Below are 23,662 nucleotides of genomic sequence, written 5' to 3' on the forward strand. Positions count from 1 at the left end.
CTGCGTTATTAAGAGCCTCGTTTCGGAACTTTTTCCACGAAATCAACCTCTTTAACACTTACACCAGTAAAAGGTGCGGATAATTGAATTTTTTACACTCCAATTAAAAAAAATTAAAAAAATTAGTCAATCCGAATTTTTCTGATAGTCCTCATTGGAAGTCTACAAAGATTGCTTGAAAAACTTTTTTGAAGATTCAACTTGGCAAAAATTTCTGGAAGGAATCCCCTTGCCAAAGATGACCTAAATTTGCGACCTAATGATAATAGTTTCGTTTTTTCTCCCGGAAAATCCTCCTTTACCCTTGCGCCACCTAAAATAGCATGAATTTGAGCTTTGAAGAGTTTTCGGAGGGAAAACACTTAAGCTTCCTCCCCACACCCCCAAACGCTGAAAAAGCTACACTAAAACAGCATTTATTAATCTACAAACATTTACGGAGGACACTCACTGAAGACTGCCTTAATGTTACCCAAAATGAGCTTTAAAAAAGTCGATGCCGAAAAATCCCCCCCCCCCCGTATTTATCAACACCAAGTCGTTTTACTCAATGAAAAACCAAAGTTCGTTGTCATGGTGAATCAAATAATTTATTAAAAAATTAATTCCTATTGAATCATGTTTTAGGTATGAACACAGTTTCGATTCTCACCAGCTTGCAATGGGGTCGTTTCCCAAATTTTTAAAGGATTTTTTTTTCTGAAAGAACATGCTTTAAAACGTAGGATTTAACCATTTTTAAAATAAGTTGTTTAAGTTTAATATTTTTAAAAAATTACTTAAATCGTTGCGCTTTTATTGCTTACATTTCTTGCCGATGACGTCACAAATGACGAAATGCCATTCTATGTTGCCATTCACAGTACAAAATATTTAATTCGCATCTTTATTCACGTGTATTGGCAACGATATGATTGGTAGCAAGCATAGAGCGCAATTTTAATTCGCTGCTTGACTATCATAACATGGAAACGTAGTAGAAAGATGCGGCAAATTGCATCATTTTGGACGTCATAAAGACCACGCCTTGTTTAAAAAATAGGACATTTAAAAAAATCAATTAAAAAAAAACTGTTGAGAAAATGAAAGTATTTTCTGGGTCCATGTTTTTTTTTTTTTTTTTTTTGAGCAATCACGACTGTTTATTGTTCTCACTTGACTGTTTTTTAGGTCCTATCATTTTATTTTCCCGCCAGCACCCTCTGCAGCACCACCGTCGACCGGCCTCACGATGCTGCTCCTCTAGCGAAAACCTTCTCCAGATTGCGTCCACATACTACACGCATACATACACGCACGCATGCCTACACACACACACATATATCCACATATACACACACACACATATACACATATATACGCATATACACACATATACACGCACATACACATATATACACACACACATACCCACATACACGCCTGCGCACAGACACAAACACACACGCCTACATACACACATACCCACACACATGCCTGCACACAAGCAAAAACACGTGATTGCGAAAAACATAGTTTGAATTCAAGATGCCAAAATTCATTTTTTTTTTTTTTTTTGCTCATTCTATCCATTTCAATGACTAAAAGTAGTACTTTTGACTGAAGGAAACAACCCCATTCGAACAATTCTAAATATCAAGTTTTAACGTGAAGCGCTTTTAGGGAAAGTGTTTAATTAATTTCGGAAGTATGACATTACCAAAAAAAAAGCCTTGGAATTAATGTAGATTATGCATCATTTCGAAAATGATAAAACAGACATAGAATAAAAGATTATACGGAAAAGAAATTAAAGAGTATATTACTGTTATTATCCAGAACTTTGTAATAATTATTCTTTCCCGTGTTCCACAAGCGGAGATATTGTAGTCGGAGCCATTACCATTTCATGTAATATTAAATATATTTTTTATGGTTCCGCTTTTGGAATGACGTATCGATCCACCATTTATGTTTCCAGATTACGGCGCAGACGATATTCGGAAGCAATAAAACATTATGTTCATTTTTTTCCAGGGGCTTGTAACAAAATTCCATCCTTGCAATAATTGCCTAAAACTGTATTCCAAATTGGCATCCATTTTTTCGAATGAAATGTGAATGGTAAACCTTTAAATATTGGACCCTGTACTCTTTTATTGTTTCAACTAATTACTGTCCGATCACGGATTGTATGGAATTTTCAAACGTCCAGATAAGACGAATTTATCTGAATGAGGGGGGAAAGTAAAAATTTGATGCCGGTATTCCGCTCATTGGAATGAGACTCTGCTTCTGCAAAAGCTGGCATCGCTAAAAAAATAATAGATTCGTTCATTTCCGACTGTAAAACGGTTGTTTGTCTTTCCATACAATCCGTGGTCAGACAGTAAATAGTTATCTGATTTACTTTACAATTTCCGAGTAAATTTTGAGTCAAAATTAATGCAAGTTTTTAAAACACCGATTTCAAGCATGCCTAAGAGGTTATTTTCAGGCTCGTTATATTATAGGGATCAGAAAGGGGAAATTGCCTCCCCTCCCCGGCTTTGAGAAACTAATATTTGGTTAAACTATTAATTGATTTATATGGGTGTTTTTTTTTATATAAAATTTACATGGAGAAGGTAAACTTTGCCCCCCTCTCTGTAAAATTTGGGAGCAAGGGCCTCGGTGTAGTGTACGTAACGGTTGACAGTGGGCTATGTTTTCGATAGATTGAGTTTACTTCGTTTACAAGCGTTTTATAACTTAGACTAATCATAAGTTTTAAAGGAAAGGTCTCTTCGTAAAAAAAAACCATTATTGAATGACTTAAACATCCAACACTATTTTTAACTTAATAAGTAAATAAATATGCATTAATATTTTTAAAGCATTAACCAAAATATTTAGTCAAACTTATTTATGTCATTTTATAAAAATATAATGCACATCAACGGCTAATAATGTAAAATTAAAAAAGAAATACACACGACTCGTTTTGCTAAAACATTTTTTGATTGCTGATAGAATACTTGCTTATTTTGTGAAAAATGAAATATTTGTTTCGTATTGAAGATAATGTGGAATAATTTTAAAACATATTCATCATAGAAATATTTTTTTCTTTGCAATCACTATTAATTTTTACATTCGGAAAAATGTGGTTCCTAATTGCATGGAATACCGGTACATACCTTTATCACGAATATCAGAAAGTGTTTTGCGCTTAAAAGTTATATAAAAAAAAGTTTAACTTAATAATTATTTTAATTATAATTACTAATAGTTATTTTTTGTAAAAAAAAATTGCAGTAAAGTAAGCTTGCTGCACTTTCATGTTCACTATTTTCAACAAGTATTTACTGTTTTAATCCTTTCAAACAATGCTATTAGAAATCTATCGTTTGTTCCATTAAATAATGAGAAAAATTTCCTTTTTATAAAATACATTTTTAAGGCTGATCAGTCCACCACAGGTGGAATGTAGCGTTAATGTATAACTTCAGACAATTCAATGTTCTTTAGCTTCATCGGACAATTATTAATATTATTTTGTTAATTGTTATTTTAACAAATACAATTAAGTGCCGATTATCTGGATCGTTCGGGACAGAGACAGATCCGGTTAGTGAAAACTACGGATAATTGACGAATTAGTGAAAATTTTAAAAAAAGGCTTTCTAGTAGTGGCATAATGTAGCTTTTAGCACAATTCTTTTTAAAATTCCATATAAAAAGATAAAAAATGAAAAAACAAAAACAGTAGAATAAGGCGGGAAAAAAAGTCGATGGCAATGCTTTTTTAGGCAACTTCCCTTTACTTTTACCAGATTTAGATAATGTCCCCCCCCCCCCCAAACCAAAAAAAAAAGGAGGCAGGGTGATTTTAGAAAAAATCACACTTTTATTCAATTAAAAGGGCCCTTTTGGATAGAAGTTTTGCAGTAAAAAAAGCGCATTTTTCACTTTTTGTTATACTATATAATCGGATTTACACTTGGATCAAACTATGAGGGAAACAAGGCAATTACGTTTAAGGACAGACTGGGATTAATCTTGACCTTTCGAAAAAAAAAGTTTGCTTTATGATGAAGTTCTGTTTAAACTTCAAAGGTTCAAAAAAGGGGCAGGGCGCATTGAACTTTAACTTAAATGAGAAGGGCACTACATCCTCCTGAACATTCCTGGGGGGAATGTAATATGACTATGTTCTAGTAGTGCATATCACAAATGGTGTAGCATTTATCATAATCTAAAGATTTAAAAAAAAAAAAAAAAACAGAAGAAGGCGGATAAGAAAAAAAAAAGAAGTTGCATGGCCTTTGATCGATCCGGTTAATCGGCACTCAACTTTATCTGAATCATTATGTGGAGCACTTTTTTCTTAGTTTTCATCCATCAAAATTCCTTTTTTACAAAAATCTTCTTTTCTAAATATTAACAAATTATTAGACAAAGTTCTTTATCACTCAGTGCTTCATTCGTCTGTATTTGCGTCGATTCAAATCTCTCAAACTCAACACAGATAATACTTCAAAATTGTTTTAAAGCACAATGATATATTCCACTCTTTGCATTGCCTTGGCTTTTCACAAGATGCACGTAACGTCAAGAGTTATATTTTGATATCATAAAAGTTTGTCGTCTGCTAGTTCAAACTTGCAAGTTTTGTCCAAAATGAAAAAAAAAGTTATGGGACATTTCTCCGGCCTACGCCACTGGAAGCAGTCCGTGCGCAAACCTTGTTCATGAATTGCTACCGTCCGTCATAAGGCGAATCGCCACTGCCGTATCCGCTGGATCCGTCGTCCCGGACAGCGGTTTCTGACGTCATCTGTTGACTGACCTGCCGCTTCAGCTGGGCCAGCCCAGAGCAGGTGAAGGGAAGTGAAGCGAAGAGGACCCGCTCTTCGTAGTCGTATTCGCACAAGATCTTGTTGTCATATAAGTAGAAGCGATCGCCAACGCAAAACCTATAATAATGTGCAAAAAAAATCAGTTAGAAAAAGTGATCCAACACATTAACTTCAACAGAAAATAAATGCGCTTACATGAGTAGAACCATATTCCAAGGTAGCTTTATAATTATAACTAGTGGTACTCACACGGCTTTGCCCGTAATAGAAAATTAAAAGGTCTTTTGTTTCGCCTGTATATTGACAAATAATGTATGGTGAATTTTCTCGCCAATTGGCTTGTGCCCATGTTACGGTTCCACGTTATGATAATTTCGTAATTTACTCGTCCATCTTATGATAATTTTGTTTTTAAAATTGGAATAGAAAAAGAACCACAACGAATTTTCGAAAAATCGCTTCGAGGTGCACACCCCCATGCTGCAAACTAACTTCGTGCCAAATTTCATGAAAATCGGCCGAACGGTCTAGGCGCTAAGATCCCGACAGACAGAGGGACTTTCAGCTTTATTATTAGTAAAGATAAAGATAAAGAAGCCTGAAAAGGATTAAAAGAATAGCGTCGTTTTCAAAATTTAAAAAAAAAATTTAACGAAAGAGCATGCTTAAAAACATAGGATCTGACCATTTTTTAAATAATTTGTTTAAGATTAATACTATTTAAAAAAAAAAAAATACTTAAATCGTAGCGCTTCCATTGTTTATGGCTTCAGCCGATGACATCACAAATGATGAAATGTCATTCAGTATTGCCATTTACAGTGCAGAATATTTAATTCGCCTATTTACTCACGTGTATTGGCAACGATATGGTTGATAGCAAGCGTAGAGCGCAATATTTAATTCGCTCCCTGATTATCATAACGTGGAAACGTAGTAGAAAGATGCGGCAGGGTGCATCATTTGTGACGTCATCAAGACCACGCCTTGTTTGAAAAATCGGACATTTTAAAAAATTAATTAAAAAAAAAACTGTTGGGAAAATGAAAGTATTTTCTGGACTCATATTATATTTTTTTGCTCATTCTATCCATTTCAATGACTAAAAGTAGTAATTTTGACTGCATTAAACCACCTCATTGCGGTGACTATATGGCTCGGTCAGGAATTACAAACAAATCAGTATTTTCCCGCAAAGACGAACAGCTCGTTGCGATATCCAGCGACTGCAGTTTTATATTTGTTGGATGCTGTTTTGTATTTGCTTGTAGTAGTTCTGCCTAACCTATGGCTATGTGGCGGTAACCTTTGGCTCATTACAGTGCTTTTAATTTCATTTTATGACGCGAAGTCACTGTATGTTTGCAAATTCCCGCCACCCCCAACTCCCTCGGCTGACGTGCCAAATTTAAATTTAAGTACCAATGTGAGGGTAATCACAGCATCTATCAAAAATTTACTAGCCCCAGCTCTGTTATGGCTATTCCACATTAATAATCCCTAAAAAGGAAGAAATTGCAGTCACTGGATGTCGTAAGTAGTTGTTTGGTACATTTCTTCGTAGTTCTGCCAAATCTCCAGCTATGAAGCTCTGTATTCTGCTTAATAAACCCCATTTCAGATAGTGATAGATAGAGACGTACCGAGTAGCACTTTGGCCGAGTACCGAGTACTCGGCCTTTCATTACTCCGTCGAGTACCGAGTTACCGAGTACTCAGCCTTTCACTACTCGGCCGAGTTACCAAGTACCAATTATGTTTTAAGAAGAACCACCGACACACATGTGATGAATTTTGAACTTATTGGAATAGTAGTACAGACCTACTTGTCCATATAATGGTTTTTAAAACTAAATTCCTGCTGAGAGAAATTTAATTTTGCATTATTTAAAAATTTTGATTATGTCGAAAATTTTACAAAAAAATTATTTTTAAAATTAAAAATAAATAAATAAAAGGTATAATTAATCAAGTTAGAATTAAAACAAATTATACCAATCTATTATAGTTCTAGTCCACCAAACATAAATAATTTTTAAAAGCAAATATAACAAATGTGCAGGAACACTGCAGACACGCGTTTCTGCGTTACAAGGAACATCTTTTTTAGTGCATAAAATGTGAGCTAAAGAATGTAAAGACATTTGGCAAAAGAATCCGACTTTTGTCGGATGCCTTTAAATCCACGAGCTCACATTTTGTGCATTGAAAAATGAATTCCTTGTAATGCCAAAACACGTGTCTGCACTGTGCTTTTAACGTTGTTTTATTTCCTTTAATTTTTTAAGCAAAGGTATTTTTATATTTCTTATAATTAATTTTTGTTTGTAGCAAAAATCCATTTTTTATTTAAAAATTCCATATTTTCTATACTTACTTTTTTGCACAATTTTTAATAAATAAGTTTTTTTGACCTTGGGGACATTAAAATAAAGATTCATTCCATTGAAGCATTAAAAACTTCCTTATTCTCAAAATTTAAATTTGACTTGTAAATGATTGCAGAAAATTATAGTATATGCTTGCGCTTTTTTAGAAATTTTAATATCTGTGTTGGACAATATTCAATTTTTTTGCAACTACTCGGTATTGGCCGAGTATCTGATCAAAATTTGGCCCGAGTACCGAGTGCTCGGCAAATTGGCCGAGTAGGTCGAGTACCGAGTAGTTACCGAGTACTCGGTACGTCTCTAGTGATAGATTTTTCATTAAAAATCTTTAAAAAAAAAAAAACTCGTTTAAGGGTTTACAAAGTTTTTGTATCATGTAGTTGTTTCATTATTGACTATATTAATATGATGAATTTCCCAATAGGTACTCAAAGTTACTTCTTGTTCTACTTCTAATGATTCAGCAACTCCGTAATACTCGAATGCGCCTCCTCCTTTGCAGCGATCAGCACCAAAAACTAAAGAGCTCCAAACTCTACTAGAGTTTATCGGAGCGCCAAGTTTCGTTCTAGCACTTACAATAGTTTTTGCTGTCAACCTAGGGGGGGGGGAGGAGATTTTAAACACAGGCAGACTTTTCTGCTAAAGTCCGTTTTCCAAATGCTCAAATCTTGTCGAAAATCTAAATTTTACATACATACAAAGTTCTCTGAACAACAAAGTGAAAAACATGTACCCTTTTTTTTCGGGGTGCTATGATGTTCTATACAAATTCTTACTCCTCGAAGATAGTAACTAGTTTAATTATATCTTTATCCCGAATTTGTTACTTTTATTCAAAAGTTACATTATAATTTTCATTACTACTCTTCAGATTGAAATTACAAATACATGAGTACATTTTTAAATAATATTTACAAGTATGTTTCTAAGATTCATATTTTTTAAGAAAATCATAACTTTTGACGGTTTTTCTGAGGAATTTTCAATCATTTAAGGTCATGATAATCTAAGACCTGCTAATAGTTACTGACTGCGTTCAGAAGCAAAATGATTCGCCGATAATCCCTCACTCACCTGTGATTGCACTGTTGGCAAGCGAAGCACTCTAAGTGATATACATTGCCCCTCGCCCTCATCACCATCTCGAAAGCTGGGATGGTCTTATTGCACGCAGAACAGAGTCCAGTTGTACCGAACAGTCTGAAAGAAAAAAGCGAAAATACATAATGGGGTAGTTTCCAAAATTTTAAAAGCATTTTTTTCTGAAAGAACATGCTTAAAAACATAGAATCGGACCATTTTTTAAATAATTCCTTCAAGTTCAATATTCTTAAAAAAATTACTTAAATCGGTGCTCTTTCATCGTTTGACGCTTCTGCCGATGACATCACAAATGATGAAATGCCATTCAGTGCTGCCATGCACAGTCCAAAATATTTAATTCGCATCTTTACTCACGTGTATTGGCAACGATAGGGTTGATAGCAAGCGTAGAGCGCAATTTTAATTCGCTGCTTGATTATCATAACGTGGAAACGTAGTACAATGAGGCGGCAAAAAACATCATTTGTGACGTCATAAAGACCACGCCTTGTTTGAAGAATCGGACATTTTAAAAAACTAATTAAAAAATAACTGCTGGGAAAATGAAAGAATTTTCTGGGTTCACGTTATTTATTTATTTTTTTTTTAATTTTTTATTTATTTATTTATTTTTTTATTTATTTTTTTTTATTTATTTATTTATTTTTTATTTTTTTTTTTTTGGCTCATTCTATCAATTTCAGTGACAAAAAGTACTACTTTTGATTGAAGCAAACAACCCTATTGAAACTGATATTTATTTACAAAAATATGTAAGGGAATATAGAGCAAAATGAAATATTTGAAATGACTTTCCTTTCAAAAAATGAAGAAATTGGAAATAACAGTAAATAAAGAAAGAACAATGTTTTTTTTTCCAATAAAACATGCATTAAAACGGTCCTTTTAAAATTTTTGGCAGTAAATTTGTACTTTCAAAAATAAGTGTACATTTTTCACTTTTTTTTCCACAAGCAAAGTGAAAAACAATTTCTCATGAAATATTTTCTAATTACTGCAAATATTTTTGATAAAATGAATGAATAAAGAAAACAATAAATGAATAGATAGTGAAACAATAAACCATTGGTACCCAACCTACGCCCCGCGGATCAGATGTAGGAGCGAAGCTGATTCATGTGGCCCGTTGCTGTGTTTTATATGTAACGAATCGAAAAATATTTTTTTTCAAATCTTCCAAAACAACAGATAGCCTTTATTCGGTCACACGAATGATTGTTGCAAATTGAAAACCAAATCGTAAGAAATTAGCTTCTAAAAAACCGATGGAAACTTCGAGTCAACAAAATAAGCATGTAGTGATGATAACAACCAGGGTTGTTTTACAGGAAATATCCAACATTGAAAAGGAGGTTCCTTGAAGCCCCGAAAAATGTGTAATCTGTTTATTTGTGCTAATTAACGTTGGATATTTCTGTTATTCCTCGGCACAAAGATATTTATTTATTGCTTCAGGGTTGTTTAGTTTAAACCACCGTTAAAACCAAATAGGCTTTTTTTTTTTAATCAAGTGGGTTTATTTATTTATTTATTTTATTTCGTTTTATTTTATTTATTTATTTTTTTTTGGAAAAACCGAATCGTTTTCCTCCAAATGTTTTCATAAATTTTACATATGATTTCCAATAAGTGCAAAGAAACCAGCAAAGCATTAGAAATAAATTACCAATTAATAAATTTTTAAACCTATATTTTCTTAACGTAATTCAAGTTTACTATTTTTTTTTCTTTTATCAATGCAACTTTCTAATAGATGCAACTTTTCCTATTAGGTAAATAAATATACAAAGCAGAACAACAAAATTTTCTAAAATTATATGGAGAAAAATTCCAAGTAATTAATTGTCTTTATTTATTTATTTATTTTTCTTTCTCTTTTGCATTTCAAAATAGCTCAAAGAGCATTTAAGCCAATACTTCATTTTGCTACCAACCAATCCCCCTGTTCATCGGTAGAAGTGTGAATAAACATTAATTTTTATGAAAAAGTCTTTATTATTGAAATATGTTAAAATAATATTTTCATTCGTGAAATACACCGCCAGCTCAGTCATTTCCAGCCGAGGACTGCAGTTTCGTGCTTATTAGCACTCATCAGCCCGGCATAGGAAAGTGGCTGAGCTGGAGATGGAAAACCTCTTAAGGAAGCCAAGAGTGCGAAACAAACTGGTAGCTAATATAGGATTAGCAGACCAGACGAGTGACCGAAGCAATGGTTCGGTTCAACTCGAAGATTGAACGCGAGGCATGGTATATTCAGTAAATTACCACCCATTAGCCAGAGCTAAAGCAGAAATACCTGAAATACACCGCCAGCTCAGTCATTTCCAGCCAAGGACTGCAGTTTCGTGCTTATTAGCACTCATCAGCCCGGCTTAGGAAAGTGGCTGAGCTGGAGATGGAAAACCTCTTAAGGAAGCCAAGAGTGCGAAACAAGCACGAAACTGCAGTCCTCGGCTGGAAATGACTGAGCTGGCGGCGTATTTCACGTATTTCTGCTTTAGCCCTGGCTAATGGGCGGTAATTTACTGAAAATATTTTCATTGTTTGGATTTGTACTGTTAAGAATAAAGAATGGATTAGGGTTGGAAAAGATTTCTGAACTAAGTCTTTATTATTGAAATATGTCAAAGTAATATTTTCAATGTTTGGATTTGTACTGTTAAGAATAAGGAATGCATTAGGGTTGGAAAAGATTTCTGAACAAAGTCTTTATTATTGAAATATGTTAAAATAAGATTTTTAATGTCTGGATTTGTACTGTTAAAAATAAGGAACGCATTAGTGTTGGAAAAGATTTCTGAACCAAGTCTTTATTATTGAAATATGTTAAAATAATATTTTCATTGTTTAGGTTTGTACTGTAAAAAATAAGGAATGCATTAGGGTTGGAAAAGAATTCTAAACTAAGTCATTATTATTGAAATATGTTAAAATAACATTTTCATTGTTTGGATTTGTACTGTAAAAAATAAGGAATACATTAGGGTTCGAAAAGAATTCTGAACTAAGTCTTTATTATTGAAATAAGTTAAAATAATATTTTCATTGTTTGGATTTGTACTGTTAAAAATAAAAAATGCATTAGGGTTGGAAAAGATTTCTGAACTTGTCGTTTTATTAAAGGCTTTTAATTAAGATTTTTTTAAAGCATTGAACCAGGAGAAATAATGTCTGCAATTAACACACCATTTTCGATCACAGTCAAAATCCATGATCATCTTCGATCATCATCGAAATCAAAGACTTTCCCCGACTTTATTGGTGCACAGACATCCTGCTGTGTCCCAACGGATGCACCGTGGCGAACATTTGCAATTTTGGCTTGACAGTCAAAGTGTTAAAACAGTAAATGAACACAACACTATAACACATAGAAACTTTACCTGAGGTAGTCCCTCTTGCAGAGGATAAGGTTGGCCTTGGTGAAGAGAGTGGATCCAACTTCTCCAAGCCTGCAATCGCAGCAAGCGCACTTGAGGCAATCTTCGTGCCAGAACTGGTCCAGTGCCTTCAGAAGGAACCGCTCTCGGATCGGCTTTTGGCATGCTGCACAGTTGGCAGTGCCACCACAAGGCAAGGGACCTGCTGCATTTACAGTGGCCATACCAGGCCTCGCCTGGGTGTCTGTCTTGAGATCCATACAATGCCTGTGGGAATGAGAAAAAGTTATAAACATGTTCACTAACTTTTTAACTAATCATTTATGAGCAGTACGCAAAACATGATAGAGAATATGGGGTAAAGATAAGTAATATTAGTGCCAATAGCGTACCCAAAGGGGGGTATAGAGGGGCATTTGCACCCACCAATATTTTACTTTTTGAGTTCTGAAAACCAGTGGTAAAGCTAAAATCAAAAATTTAAGAGATCTAAAATGGAAAGAGTGATGCAAAACGTATGATTGTAAAAGAGGGCTAGATTTCAAAATGTAACTTTTATGACTGTGTGCTTTGGATATTTATTAATGAAAAATACTTATTGGAAACCATCAAATATAACTGAATTATATGCTTTTTTTCTACAATTATAAGTGAAAAGTGATACAGTTTTTAGTAGTAAAAACCAAGAAAACGCGAGGAGTTGCCAAGCATCTAAAAGACAGTTCAAATAGAATAGAATTAGAATTTTAATTTCATATTCCTGGGAAAAACTCGCATTTAAACAAATTTTTTATATTGTGAGTTTTTGTTCCGATATTAAATGATTTTTATCAATTTCCCAATCAATTTTTCTCATTGTTCTTAAATGATATTTATTTTGTCAATTTTTGTTACTCCATAAAAATTCAACAAGTGAATAGTTTAAATCGAAGAACAAAGATGAAATACAGTGTCTGTTTAGTAATTACCGAATGGTAATCCTAGAAGTTGTGTCTTTCATCACAATGACGATATGCATCCCCAAACTGAATTTCTGGGAGTGCCACTGACTAGTGCAGCTTGATGAGAATAACAAGTTTGATGACAGAGAAATAAGTTTTATGTACCAACAACGCCGTTTAGTAAAATCGCATTCGTTCTGATGACATTTGATTTTATAAAGTGGCTGCTTTGACAAACCGGCATACAAACATTTGTTTTTAAAAGATCTTATATAATTTTAAATATTTGTTCTAAAGTTCATCGCACGAGATTAAGTGTTTTCTGACATAGACTGCAGAGGGCGAGTTTGGTACTTTGATTTCCACATCTTTCGAGACACTCTGTCACTTTTTGTTTTCACACAACTTAGGAATTTATTATGTACTAGTGATACCCGCACGGCTTGGCCCGTAGTAAAAAATTAAAAGGTCATTTGGTTCGCCTGTATCTTTACAAATAATGGATGATGAATTTCTCGCCAATTGGCTACGTTCATTTGCTCTCCCATTCCATATCATGATAATTTCGTAATTTACTCCTCCATCTTATGATAATTTTGCTCCGGAAAATATTCTTAAAATTGAAATAGGAAAAGAACAAATTCGAATTTTTGAAAAATCGCTTCGAGGTGCACACCTCCATGCTACAAACTAACTTTGTGCCAAGTTTTATGAAAATCGGTCGAACAGTCTAGGCGCTAGGCGCGTCACAGAGATCCAGACATCCTCCCAGACAGAGAGACTTTCAGCTTTATTATTAGTAAAGATGATGCAATTTTCAACATAATTATAGCTGCCGTTTTCAAATCTCAGCAAATATCCTCCGAAAGCTTTATTTTATAAAACAGCGATAATATTTTCATTAAAAGACAGTTTAAACATCTTTTGATAGTGTAATGATTCTGTTCTTTCTGATTTGATTTTTAAAAAGCAGCTGATTTTACAATACAGTGATTTTTTAAGTGGCGGTAACTGTAGTATTATACTAACATTTTAGGATAACGTACTCAGCAAACAGATAAGAACTTTTTGTAGAACAGTACTCTCACCAAACTCTTTTCCGAGAATTTGTATTCATCGTCATATTGTTAGAATGAATATCAAAAGTACAGTAAACTATCATTAATCCAGACCCTTTTAAATCGGACTTCACTTAATCAAATGTACATACTATTTTAATAAAAGGCGAGTTAGTGCAGAAATATATTTTTGTAATTTTCTGTTTTGATTTTATATTTCATTCTCTTGAATTGCAAATACAATTTTTGCCGTGTACAATACAGGTAGTTATCAAAATAATGGAAACAACTGTGAATAATAGTGACGTTTTTGAATACGTTTCGTACGTAATAAAAAATAAAAATAGATATCTGGTTTTTTTTTTTTTATATAGCAATATATATATTCTGGTAGCATGTGGTGGATTAACTGAAGTTCTGGACGTCTTGGATTTTTTTCGCGCGTGAAATATCGGACCTCTCAAATTTTAAAAGAGGCCAAATTGTTGGAGCGCGTCTAGCTGGAGCAAGTGTAACTGAAACATTTCAACTTTTTGGTGTTTCTAGAGGTACAGTATCTAAAGTCATGACAGCATACACGCAGCGCGGTAAGACAAGCTCGGCAAAGCAAAATAGTGAAAGGAAAGAGAAGCTTAGTAAAAGAAACCGACGGTTTTGAAGAGGATTGTAATGTCTAAAAAGCGAACACACACACAATGTCAGCAAAAATTACTAGAAAACTCAATCATCATCTGGATTCACCAGTGTGAGTGATTAGAGTCAGAATGCACCTTTATCAACTGAACATTTATAGCAGAGTAGCGATTCCCAACACGCTTGTCAGAGTGTTTTCCATTATTTTGATAACTAACTACCTGTAGTTTGTTAATGTACCTTGGCTCACAGTTTTTGCGTTAATATGTTTAATCCGTAGATTTATTATTTCGGACGACTAGGATCTCCTATTAGACTAGATTAATGAGGCTCTGTACTTTGAACAATGTAGGTATCTCATGCAGTTGGAGAAATTTCTGCATTCTTCATTGTCACTTAAAAGTATGTATTCTTTTACATTCCCATTCAAAGGAAAGAAATCAGTTTCCGTTTTAAAATTAGTTTCTCTACTTCTAAAAAAAACTTTCTCAACACATTAGCGTAACTGGGGGTTGGCAGGAGTGGCTCTCGACAGGGGAGGCGGCATTTCGACTGATTAATTTTTTTTTTTTTTTTTAAGATTTTTTTTTTTTTTTTTTGATCATACAATTTGAAAAATGCTTTGAATTCTTTTACAATAATTCTAAAAAAGAAAATAATAAAAACAAATTACAATGCTGCCTCCTGTTTGTCAAATCAATTAATCAAAATGTTCCCAAAAAAAAAATTTTTTTGGAGGTCACAAGGACCTCCGGTGACTTCCCATGTGGGTGACCCTGGGGTGGGGCGGGGAGCGCAATTTCTTTCGTTCGCCAGGGGCGCTAGACCCCATAGTTACGCCACTGTCTCTACATGATTTAGTTTACTAACATAAATCGTGTACGACCTTCCATTTTTTACACAATGCAAAAAATGAGTTTTTTTACGCGGTGTGAAAAATTGAGTTTGAAAAAAGATACTTCAAAGCTTATTTTTTGGCAAACTACATTTCGGTAAAAATTAGCTTTGTATATGTTATTATCACTTGTTTATTTATGAATATTTATTCCATTTTAATCCTTTTTTCATGTTTTTAAAAGTTAATATAAAATAAATTATAAATAAAAAAACAGTAGATAAAGTAGATCAAGACATGTTTCAGCAACAGAGGAGCTCTGAATGAACTTCTACTTTTCTGCAGTTAAGGGGTCGGAGAGTTTCAAGACATATCGAATGAACTATAACATATTCATACTTAATAACCGTGACAAATTTGCTCTTGAACGAAGCTGCATTGAAAATGGATTACACGAAACTCAGTTTGAGCGAAAAAAGTTAAAACGGAACGTTTATTTCTATAATCCCTTTTACGTCAACCGTACAAACATTGTGACTAAGTTAACGAGATGTGTTCGAATTCAACAAACTCAGACAGTTAGAAACGAGAAAGTCCCCCAATTCAGAGAAGGAAAAAAAAAGAACGTCGCAACAGACAAAACCCATTAAAAATTTCCTTCCAATAAGGCAAGCCCCTAAACGTCATCTCGTGAAAGACTGTCGCGATTAATTTTACTTATGTGTGTACCGAAGGTTCCCCATTAGCGACCATAAATACACCCTGTCACACCACGACCAAGAATGCATCTCCGAGCTTGGCGAGAATATATTGATCGCCAAGATGGTAAATCCTAAAATATAAACGAATATGTTCAGAGACCTTGTGGCATTTCAAAAATTATCTCGTTTGACATAAGTTTTCTCAGTTTTAGTTCTCGAGAGTAAAAGGATAATATAGGAAGGAAGAGAAAAAGTTGTTTTACTTTTCTGTCAAAGTTTAAAAAATGTAAAATGTTCTAACTTTCGCTTCGACTTCAGAAACAAACTGTTTTTGTTTATTTTATTTCGTGGTGTTTTTTTCTTCCATTCAGCATTTCCTTTCTTGTGGTTCACGGTTACCGACATTTTCTTTTTGTTTAAGCTTCGGCTTAATCTTTGCCCAATTGAATTCTTTCTTTCTGGGTTCCGTACCTAAGAGAAAGCTCTTGGCCTTTGCTTGCATTCCTATTGGTTCCTGATCGGCTTATAATTTTCTCATTGGTGTTTGGCTAATCCGCTATTTTTGTCTTTTAAGCTGCATGCTTATCTGCTCTTGGCTTTCCTCGGATGTCTTTTCATCCATAAGCTCATTACTTTTTGCATTGAAAAAGGCGTTCCCTGTAACGCCGAAACACGTGGTCTGCTGTAATTGGCAAATTTGTGCTTTTTTTAACGCTGTTTTTCTTACTTTAAGGTAGCAACAGTCGGAAATTGGTTGATAGTAAAGATATATTTCCGAATACATAGATTAAAAAAAGAATGAGGTAGTGATAACAACAACCCTTTGTTTGTAATTTTCTATTACTTTCCGTGTTTCTTCATGCTGTCGAAAAAAAACTACATTATTTAACTTTTATATGCGTTCTGACACGCGAGATTTCATCTTAATGAGGTGCAGTCCCCGAAAAAAAAATATGGCAACACTGATTTAAAGGGTTGTTCTTTGTTTCTTTATTCGAAGGATTCTCAACCTGGGGCCGGGGGGGTCACCTAGGGGGCGTAGAAGAATTTCAAATAGTAAATGTGAAAAGAAATAAAGCAAAAAAGTAGAACGTAACTATGATATGCTCGATTTTGTGGACACAACTAAATATTTTTAACATTACCTCCCTTTTTAACCCCCGACACACAAAAGAAGAGGATTATAAGTTTGATGTGTCTGTGAAACTGTGTATCTGTATATCTGTGTATGTGTGTGTGTCTGTCTGTGGCACTCTAACGCCTAAACGGATGGACCGATTTTGAAAAAAAAAATTGTTCGAAAGGAGAGTTGATTGAGAGTGTTCTTAGCTAGGTTGCATGTTTGAGTGACATTAATTAACGAAGATATTAATTAAAACTCTCCAAAAGGTTTTTCGTGATTTTTGCAGTGAAAACATTGTTAAAAATTTTAAAATTTAACACCAAAATAAAAGATATTTTTTTCCGCGTCTGATAGAATGCGTTTGGAACTTCCATGTTTCATAGAAATCGAATTATAACGTTTTTTTAATGCAGATTTTAATAACGGCTAATACTTTATTCACGCGATTGATAACCGAATTCATTGTTAGCCATAGAGTAAAGACGGCCAGATTTCTTGTCATGGCCAGACGACGAATCGCGAGGGATCATTCGCAAATAATCCGTTCTTATCATGAATCACTCTGCAACGATAACAGGGAAGTGTTGCCAGTTCACGAACGACTCCTTACCATTCGTCGTCTATCCAAGAATAGGGAAGTTTTTGATTTTTCAATTTTATTTTTATATGATAGAGTAACATGTATGAACATCATAGGTGAAAAAATTTTTTGCGATACGATAAGTATTTTTTTTTAATTAATTTTTAAAGTTAAAGCGCTTGTGACGTCCAATGGCATAGGAAGTGACGTCATGCGCTCTTCCGATAGGGGAGAAGCCGAAGGTCACGCATTCGACTTCGAAGACGAAACTTAAAAGGCTTATCTCCTCGCATTTAACTCCTCGAGTTTCTGGAACATTAAACCTCTCATCCTCTCGGAAATATTCGAATATCATCATTGATGTTACATGAAGAAGATTATTTAGATTGTGCTTTAACGAATCCGATCTCCATAGTGTGTTCAAAAGGATTATTGAATTTCTAAAAAAATAAATATCAGCGCGCTCAAAATGTCCCTAGCGAAAACAAGGGATCTTCGGCGGAAGGCTGCCCATTCGCGCCCTGTGACGTAGGCTCGTGACGTTTCAGAAGAGCGCACTTTTGCGCGTGGATTTTTAAAAATTCATTAAAAATCAACCACGGAGTTTTAAAATTCGGCGATGGTGAATTTTTTAGTTTTGAGGGTCAATTAACAATATCCAATAGCCAAAAGATGAACATTTAATAGGTTGCAACTTCCCTATTATAGAAATTCGGTTCGTTAGATCGCTGATAACTTTTTAAATTTTAAAGATATTGAGGTGGAATTTTTTTATGAGTTGTAGGATATATCTGAGCTTTGTATTATGAAAGTCATAAATTGTTATCTTTCGCGCATGCGCAGTGAAAAATTAATTGCTTTAAACGTTCATATTTCATTGAATTTTCAATATTTGAACTTGAAATTTTATTATAATGTTTCTCTAATATGCTGTCAAATAGTCTAAAAGTTTCGTAATGTTTGACAGAAAATTCAGCGTGATATGAGTCGAAAACCTTCAAAAAAAATTTACATTTTTGAAAGAAATGCTCATATCTCCGTGGGTATAAGAGATACTTTTACGAAAAAAATAAATAAATAAATTTTTGATGGTTTTTAAACTTATTTCTGAAATTTATAGCTTATTTCTAGCTATTTACAATGAAAAATTATCAAAAACCGTTTTTTATTCCCCCAATTTGCTGCTGGTCCCCTTAATAAATTGCAGACTTAATTTTTATTGGAAAATGACAGCTGGAGTATACTTTTTATGTAAAAAGAATTGCAGAGCAATTGGTCTTTCAGTTCTCGAGAAATCCGTAAAAATGTGAATTTTTGAAAGTGTCCCAATACTTTTGGTCATAATGTATATTTAAAATTAAATAATGTTAAATTTCAAGTGCGAATTTAGATTTTCTTTGAATAGCCAGCTTCATTTTCAAATTCCGATTGCACTACTTGTATAAAGCACATATGGTGTTGACCTTGCATCAGTGTTCGAAGAAAGGCGCAGAGTCTGAAAGGTTGAGTCATACGGTCAGATTATTTAACAAATCTCAAATTAATTTTAGAGTCTTCGAAAGATCTCATAAACTGGCTAACAAAATTAGTGATTTCCATAAATGTCCAAAGTTGCTAGAAGAAAACCTAACAACATTGCTATTGCAAAAAAAAAAAAAAAATGAAGAACTTATTCCGTTTTAAACGTTCTCTGAGACGAATTCTCCCCGTTCGCGATCTCAGTATCCCCATTAGCGACAATAAACATTCTCCCCGCCACAAACGACCGAGGATCGTCCGACTTGGCGAGCGCTGCTTTCCCGCCAAGTTGATTAATCACGAAATGGAATTCTTCGTCTTCCGGAAAGATGGAAAATCGAATTTCAGAGCGCGCGAAGGGAAGGGAGAGAGAGATAGATTCGCAGGGGGCAGCCTACTTAGACCATCGACGCAATTGGCTCATCAAGCTAAATTATGAACGATATTCAATTACGACGGAGCGCGCGGCGTTTCCAATCCGATACCTTTAATGGTTTAACATAAATTACATTTTATTGGACTTATGAAAATTTAATTTCCACCCCACGCATTCGTTCTGTCTCTGCTGCTGCTCTTCGTCCTATCTCGGGCGGCTTCGCTTCATGAATATCTGATGGCCACCAATCTATATAATAGTAATTTCGTGTGTGAGCTGAAATCGCATGTCACATCGCAAAACTAAAAAGGCGAGGATATTTTTGAAGCGCGGGCTTTTATGAAGATTGCCTGTGCTGTGTGCGGTGGGCTCCTCTGCCGAGTTAAAGGGGGGGGGGGGGTCGAGTTATCCTTGCCGGAGTTAATGGAAAAGGCTGAAAGATTAACTCGTACTGGTCACCCCGGTCGGGTGGTCGCATTAATGCAAATGGTTCTGGCGCTGCTACGGAAATTCCAAAAGGGGATGCTTGCTGGGATGGATGTTCTATTTAGGAGAAGTACGTTTTAGACAATGAGTTTTCGCCGAGAACAGGGGCCGTTTCCATTGCTCAAAATAGTGTAACGCGGCAACTTTTTACACGTTTGATCTTCGAAGTACAATAACCCAAACTTAGTTTATGTTGGGTTACTGAATAAATTACAAACTTCTGGTTGTTTTCCCGTTTGTAATACTGAACAGAGTCGATTATAATCGACTCTGTTCAGTATTATTCCCTATTTGGTGGGCTAAAACCCACCAAATACTTGCAGACCTGGCATTTGCAATCGGTAGGGGTAGGATCATTTTATTAATTTTGGGGTGTTCTCGTTCTTGAAAGAGAAGGGAAGCTCTGCAGTACTTGGAAGGGACATTGCTTTGGGATGGATGGACACCGCGGTCATTCACACTTCTGTTCTATATATATATATATATATATATATATATATATATATATATATATACTCTCTTCACACAATGATAGTTCGTACACAAAGCTTGGGGGGGGGGGGGTTTCAAGGATAAAATGAGCTTTTTCAAGACCTAATAAGGACAGTTGGAAAGAAGGAACTTTTCAACAATAATAGAATAGTGTGGGCTGAAGTATCAGACTACCACTGTCCAAAAATAATAATAAAAAGTAATACTTAAAAACACTTATGCAGTGAAATGAGTAATTTAAAAAAAAATTAATAGTAATTTTAAAATTAGTTCTGAATTCAAAACCACTTCTTCAATTTCCGCGATTAAAATATCGAAAATTCAAAACTCGCGAAAACAAGTGTTTTTACAGTATTCAGTAATATTTTTTAAATAAATACCCAATATTTAACAACTCTAGAGTTACAGTCCCTCCATCTTGGCATTCCCTAATTGATCTTTAAAAAATCATTTCAGAGAAAATTCAATCGGAAACGGTAAATGATCTAATATAAAAAAGAACAAAAAACAAAATCACTGCAGAGAAAAATTAATCGGAAATAGTAAATGGTCTAATATAAAAAAAGAAGCACATTAAAAAAAAATCATTTCAGAGAAAAATTAATCGAAAATAGTAAATGATTGGAAGAATGGTAAATATTTTATGACAAACTCGTCCTGTTTCAAACGACATGTCCTGAGCTACCCTTGTCAACATCAATCGAGCTCGTACCAAGATTCGGAACTTCATCTTCAATATTTTATTCTCAATCTCTTACCAACTAAATAATGGATGGGATTGCAGCGATCATGCAATGGCTCCAGCCTTGGATTTACGACGGCACCGGAAATTAAAGAAACATTCTTGCTCATTTTCGTACAATTATAACTTATTTCCTTCTGATTGCTTCATGTAAAATAATTATGCGATTTCCTTTCCCTCAGTTTGCCTGCTGCTTGCATCATAGATCGATACTTATGAGTAAGATTTTTTTTTATTATTATTTGAATCTCTAATATAGAAATGAAAGTTACTTCGAAATTATCTGAATTTATTATGTCTACTAGGTTTCTTGGCATACGAAACATAGTGCGCTCATTTCGTCATCGTATGTTTGTGAATTCCTTGACGAGGATGATGAAATCAATCGAAAAGATTTAGACCCTCTTAAGTTCTAAAATAAGAAAAAACATCGAGGTGAAATTTATTGTGTTATTTCCTTTCCCTTCGCTTGCTGCTACTTGCATCATAAATCAATACGAGAAAGTTTTTTTTTTTTTTTTTAATCTCTAATAAAGAAAAAAATTCGCGGTATCTGAATTTATTATGACTACTAGTTTTCTGACATGCGAATTTCTCCCTCTGATTTGATAACCCTAAAAAAGTAGACTGGGTCCTAATAGCTACCAGTTTGTTTGGTTCTCTTGGCTCCCTTAAAAGGTTTTTCGCCTCCAGCTCATGTGATTCCTATTCCGGGCTGATGAGTGCTAAAAAGCACGAAACTGCTGTCCTCGGATGGAATAACTGAGCTGGCGGCGTATTTTAAGTATTTCTGCCTTAGCTCTAGCTTAGGGCGGTAACTTATTACAAAACACCATGCTTTGCCATCAATCTTTGAGTTGAACCGCACCATTGCTGCGGTCGCTCATCTGGTTTGCTAATTCTGCATTAGCTACCAGTTTGTTTGGCTCTCTTGGCTCCCTTAAGAGATTTTTCGCCTCCAGCTCATGTGATTCCTATTCCGGGCTGATGAGTGCTAAAAAGCACGAAACTGCAGTCCTCGGATGGAATAACTGAGCTGGCGGTGTATTTTAAGGATCGGCACTATTATTAGGACTCTTTTGTCCTTACTAAGACACCGAAGGTTCGGGGGAGGATATGATGATGTCCTGCAGATACTGCTAAATAAGGCCATGCAGATCAAAAAGGTCTATCTTTCCATGTAGGACAGCAAAAAATCGCTAGATCGCGATTTTATCCTAATTAGGAAGCGAAACTGATGATAAGGAGCTGTCAAACAAGCAGTTGGTTATCGATGGGCAAAAGTGTAACAAGTTATTACAAAATTGCCTGACCTTCTTTCAAAGTTAATGTTTCTTTAGGGTTCTTTGTAGTGTATGGTACAAGAATTATGTCGCTGTGCACCGTCATTTTTTACTGCGATTTGATAACCTTAGAAAAGTAGATCGCATTATTTGATCACCGGTGTCCTCATTAAAACAACGAAGATTCGGGTGGAGGATATGATCCTGTTCAGCAAATGATGCATACATATGCACGAACTGTGCGCGGGAGAGACAAAAAAAAAAAAAAAAAAAACAGAGGGAGAGAGAAAATAACGACTTATCAGTGACCCCGACGAGACCATTGAGAAGGGTTAAAACGGAGGTAGTGAAGACTTTCCTTCATGAAATCAAGACCCCAAGTCACGTGGTAGACTTTTAAAGCAAAGCATTGGAAGAAAACAGGTTTTTTTCGCTTGTTTCACACAAAGCGTGCCAAACATTCATCGTTGTTGAGTCACGTGACTTGGAGTCTTTGGGTCAGCTTTTGCTAAGAAAATGATTCGACACTTGCTCCCTCCATTTTAATTCCTGCTCTAAGAACGAGACGATAGATCTTTTGCCTTTCCGTAGCAGTAAATATGAACTTTTTGACAATGTTTTTGAGTTTAATCAATTATGGTTTAATATACAGGGTGTTTCAAAAATAATGACCCGATTCCAAAAAATCATAACAATTCAGATTTTAATCCGTTTCATTAAATAAAGGTATCATTAGAATGGGGAAAATCTGGAGTTTTATGGAGTTGCCGACAGGAAGAGCTAACTCTCTTTCTTCGCCCGCCATTTCAGTGTTTGTGAAAATGGCGACTGCACGACAAAAAGCTTATTGTGTTCTACGCTTCGCGAAGTGCTAGTCCGTAACAACTGTTCAGCGTGATTTTCGTCGAGAATACGAAGCCCTGGTGTTGAACCTCCTGCAGCCGAAGAGCATATTAGAAGATGGTATACACAATTCAAAGACACACGTTGTTTGTGCAAGCAGGATAATCAGTCGATGCAGACATGCTTGCAAAAGTTTGGGCCGAATTTAACTACCGTGTTTGACATAACTCGACGTTAAATCCCGGTTATCACAAATTTGCCATTTCAACTGCGCTTGCGCACGGACTTTGCTGATTTCAAAAATCTTGCTAAAATTAATTACAAACAATTTAAATTTGTGAATAAATATGA

General features: G+C 34.7%; 1 protein-coding gene across 1 annotated transcript in view; it reads right to left on the bottom strand.

Annotated features, from left to right (window-relative positions):
* Positions 1-8: 8 nt before the first annotated feature.
* The window catches only part of LOC129219898 (LIM domain only protein 3-like), a 54,511-nt gene continuing 30,857 nt past the window's right edge, over positions 9-23,662 (bottom strand). The window contains exons 2-4 of the mRNA XM_054854212.1: positions 11,704-11,967; positions 8,288-8,413; positions 9-4,937 (exon numbers count right to left, since the gene is read on the bottom strand). Coding sequence (XP_054710187.1) covers positions 4,721-4,937; positions 8,288-8,413; positions 11,704-11,960 — 600 coding nt within the window. The 5' untranslated portion in view covers positions 11,961-11,967 and the 3' untranslated portion in view covers positions 9-4,720. The remainder of the gene's footprint in view (positions 4,938-8,287; positions 8,414-11,703; positions 11,968-23,662) is intronic.

This window comes from Uloborus diversus, chromosome 4 (genome assembly GCF_026930045.1).
Source record: "Uloborus diversus isolate 005 chromosome 4, Udiv.v.3.1, whole genome shotgun sequence".
In the NCBI taxonomy this organism is placed as follows: domain Eukaryota; kingdom Metazoa; phylum Arthropoda; class Arachnida; order Araneae; family Uloboridae; genus Uloborus; species Uloborus diversus.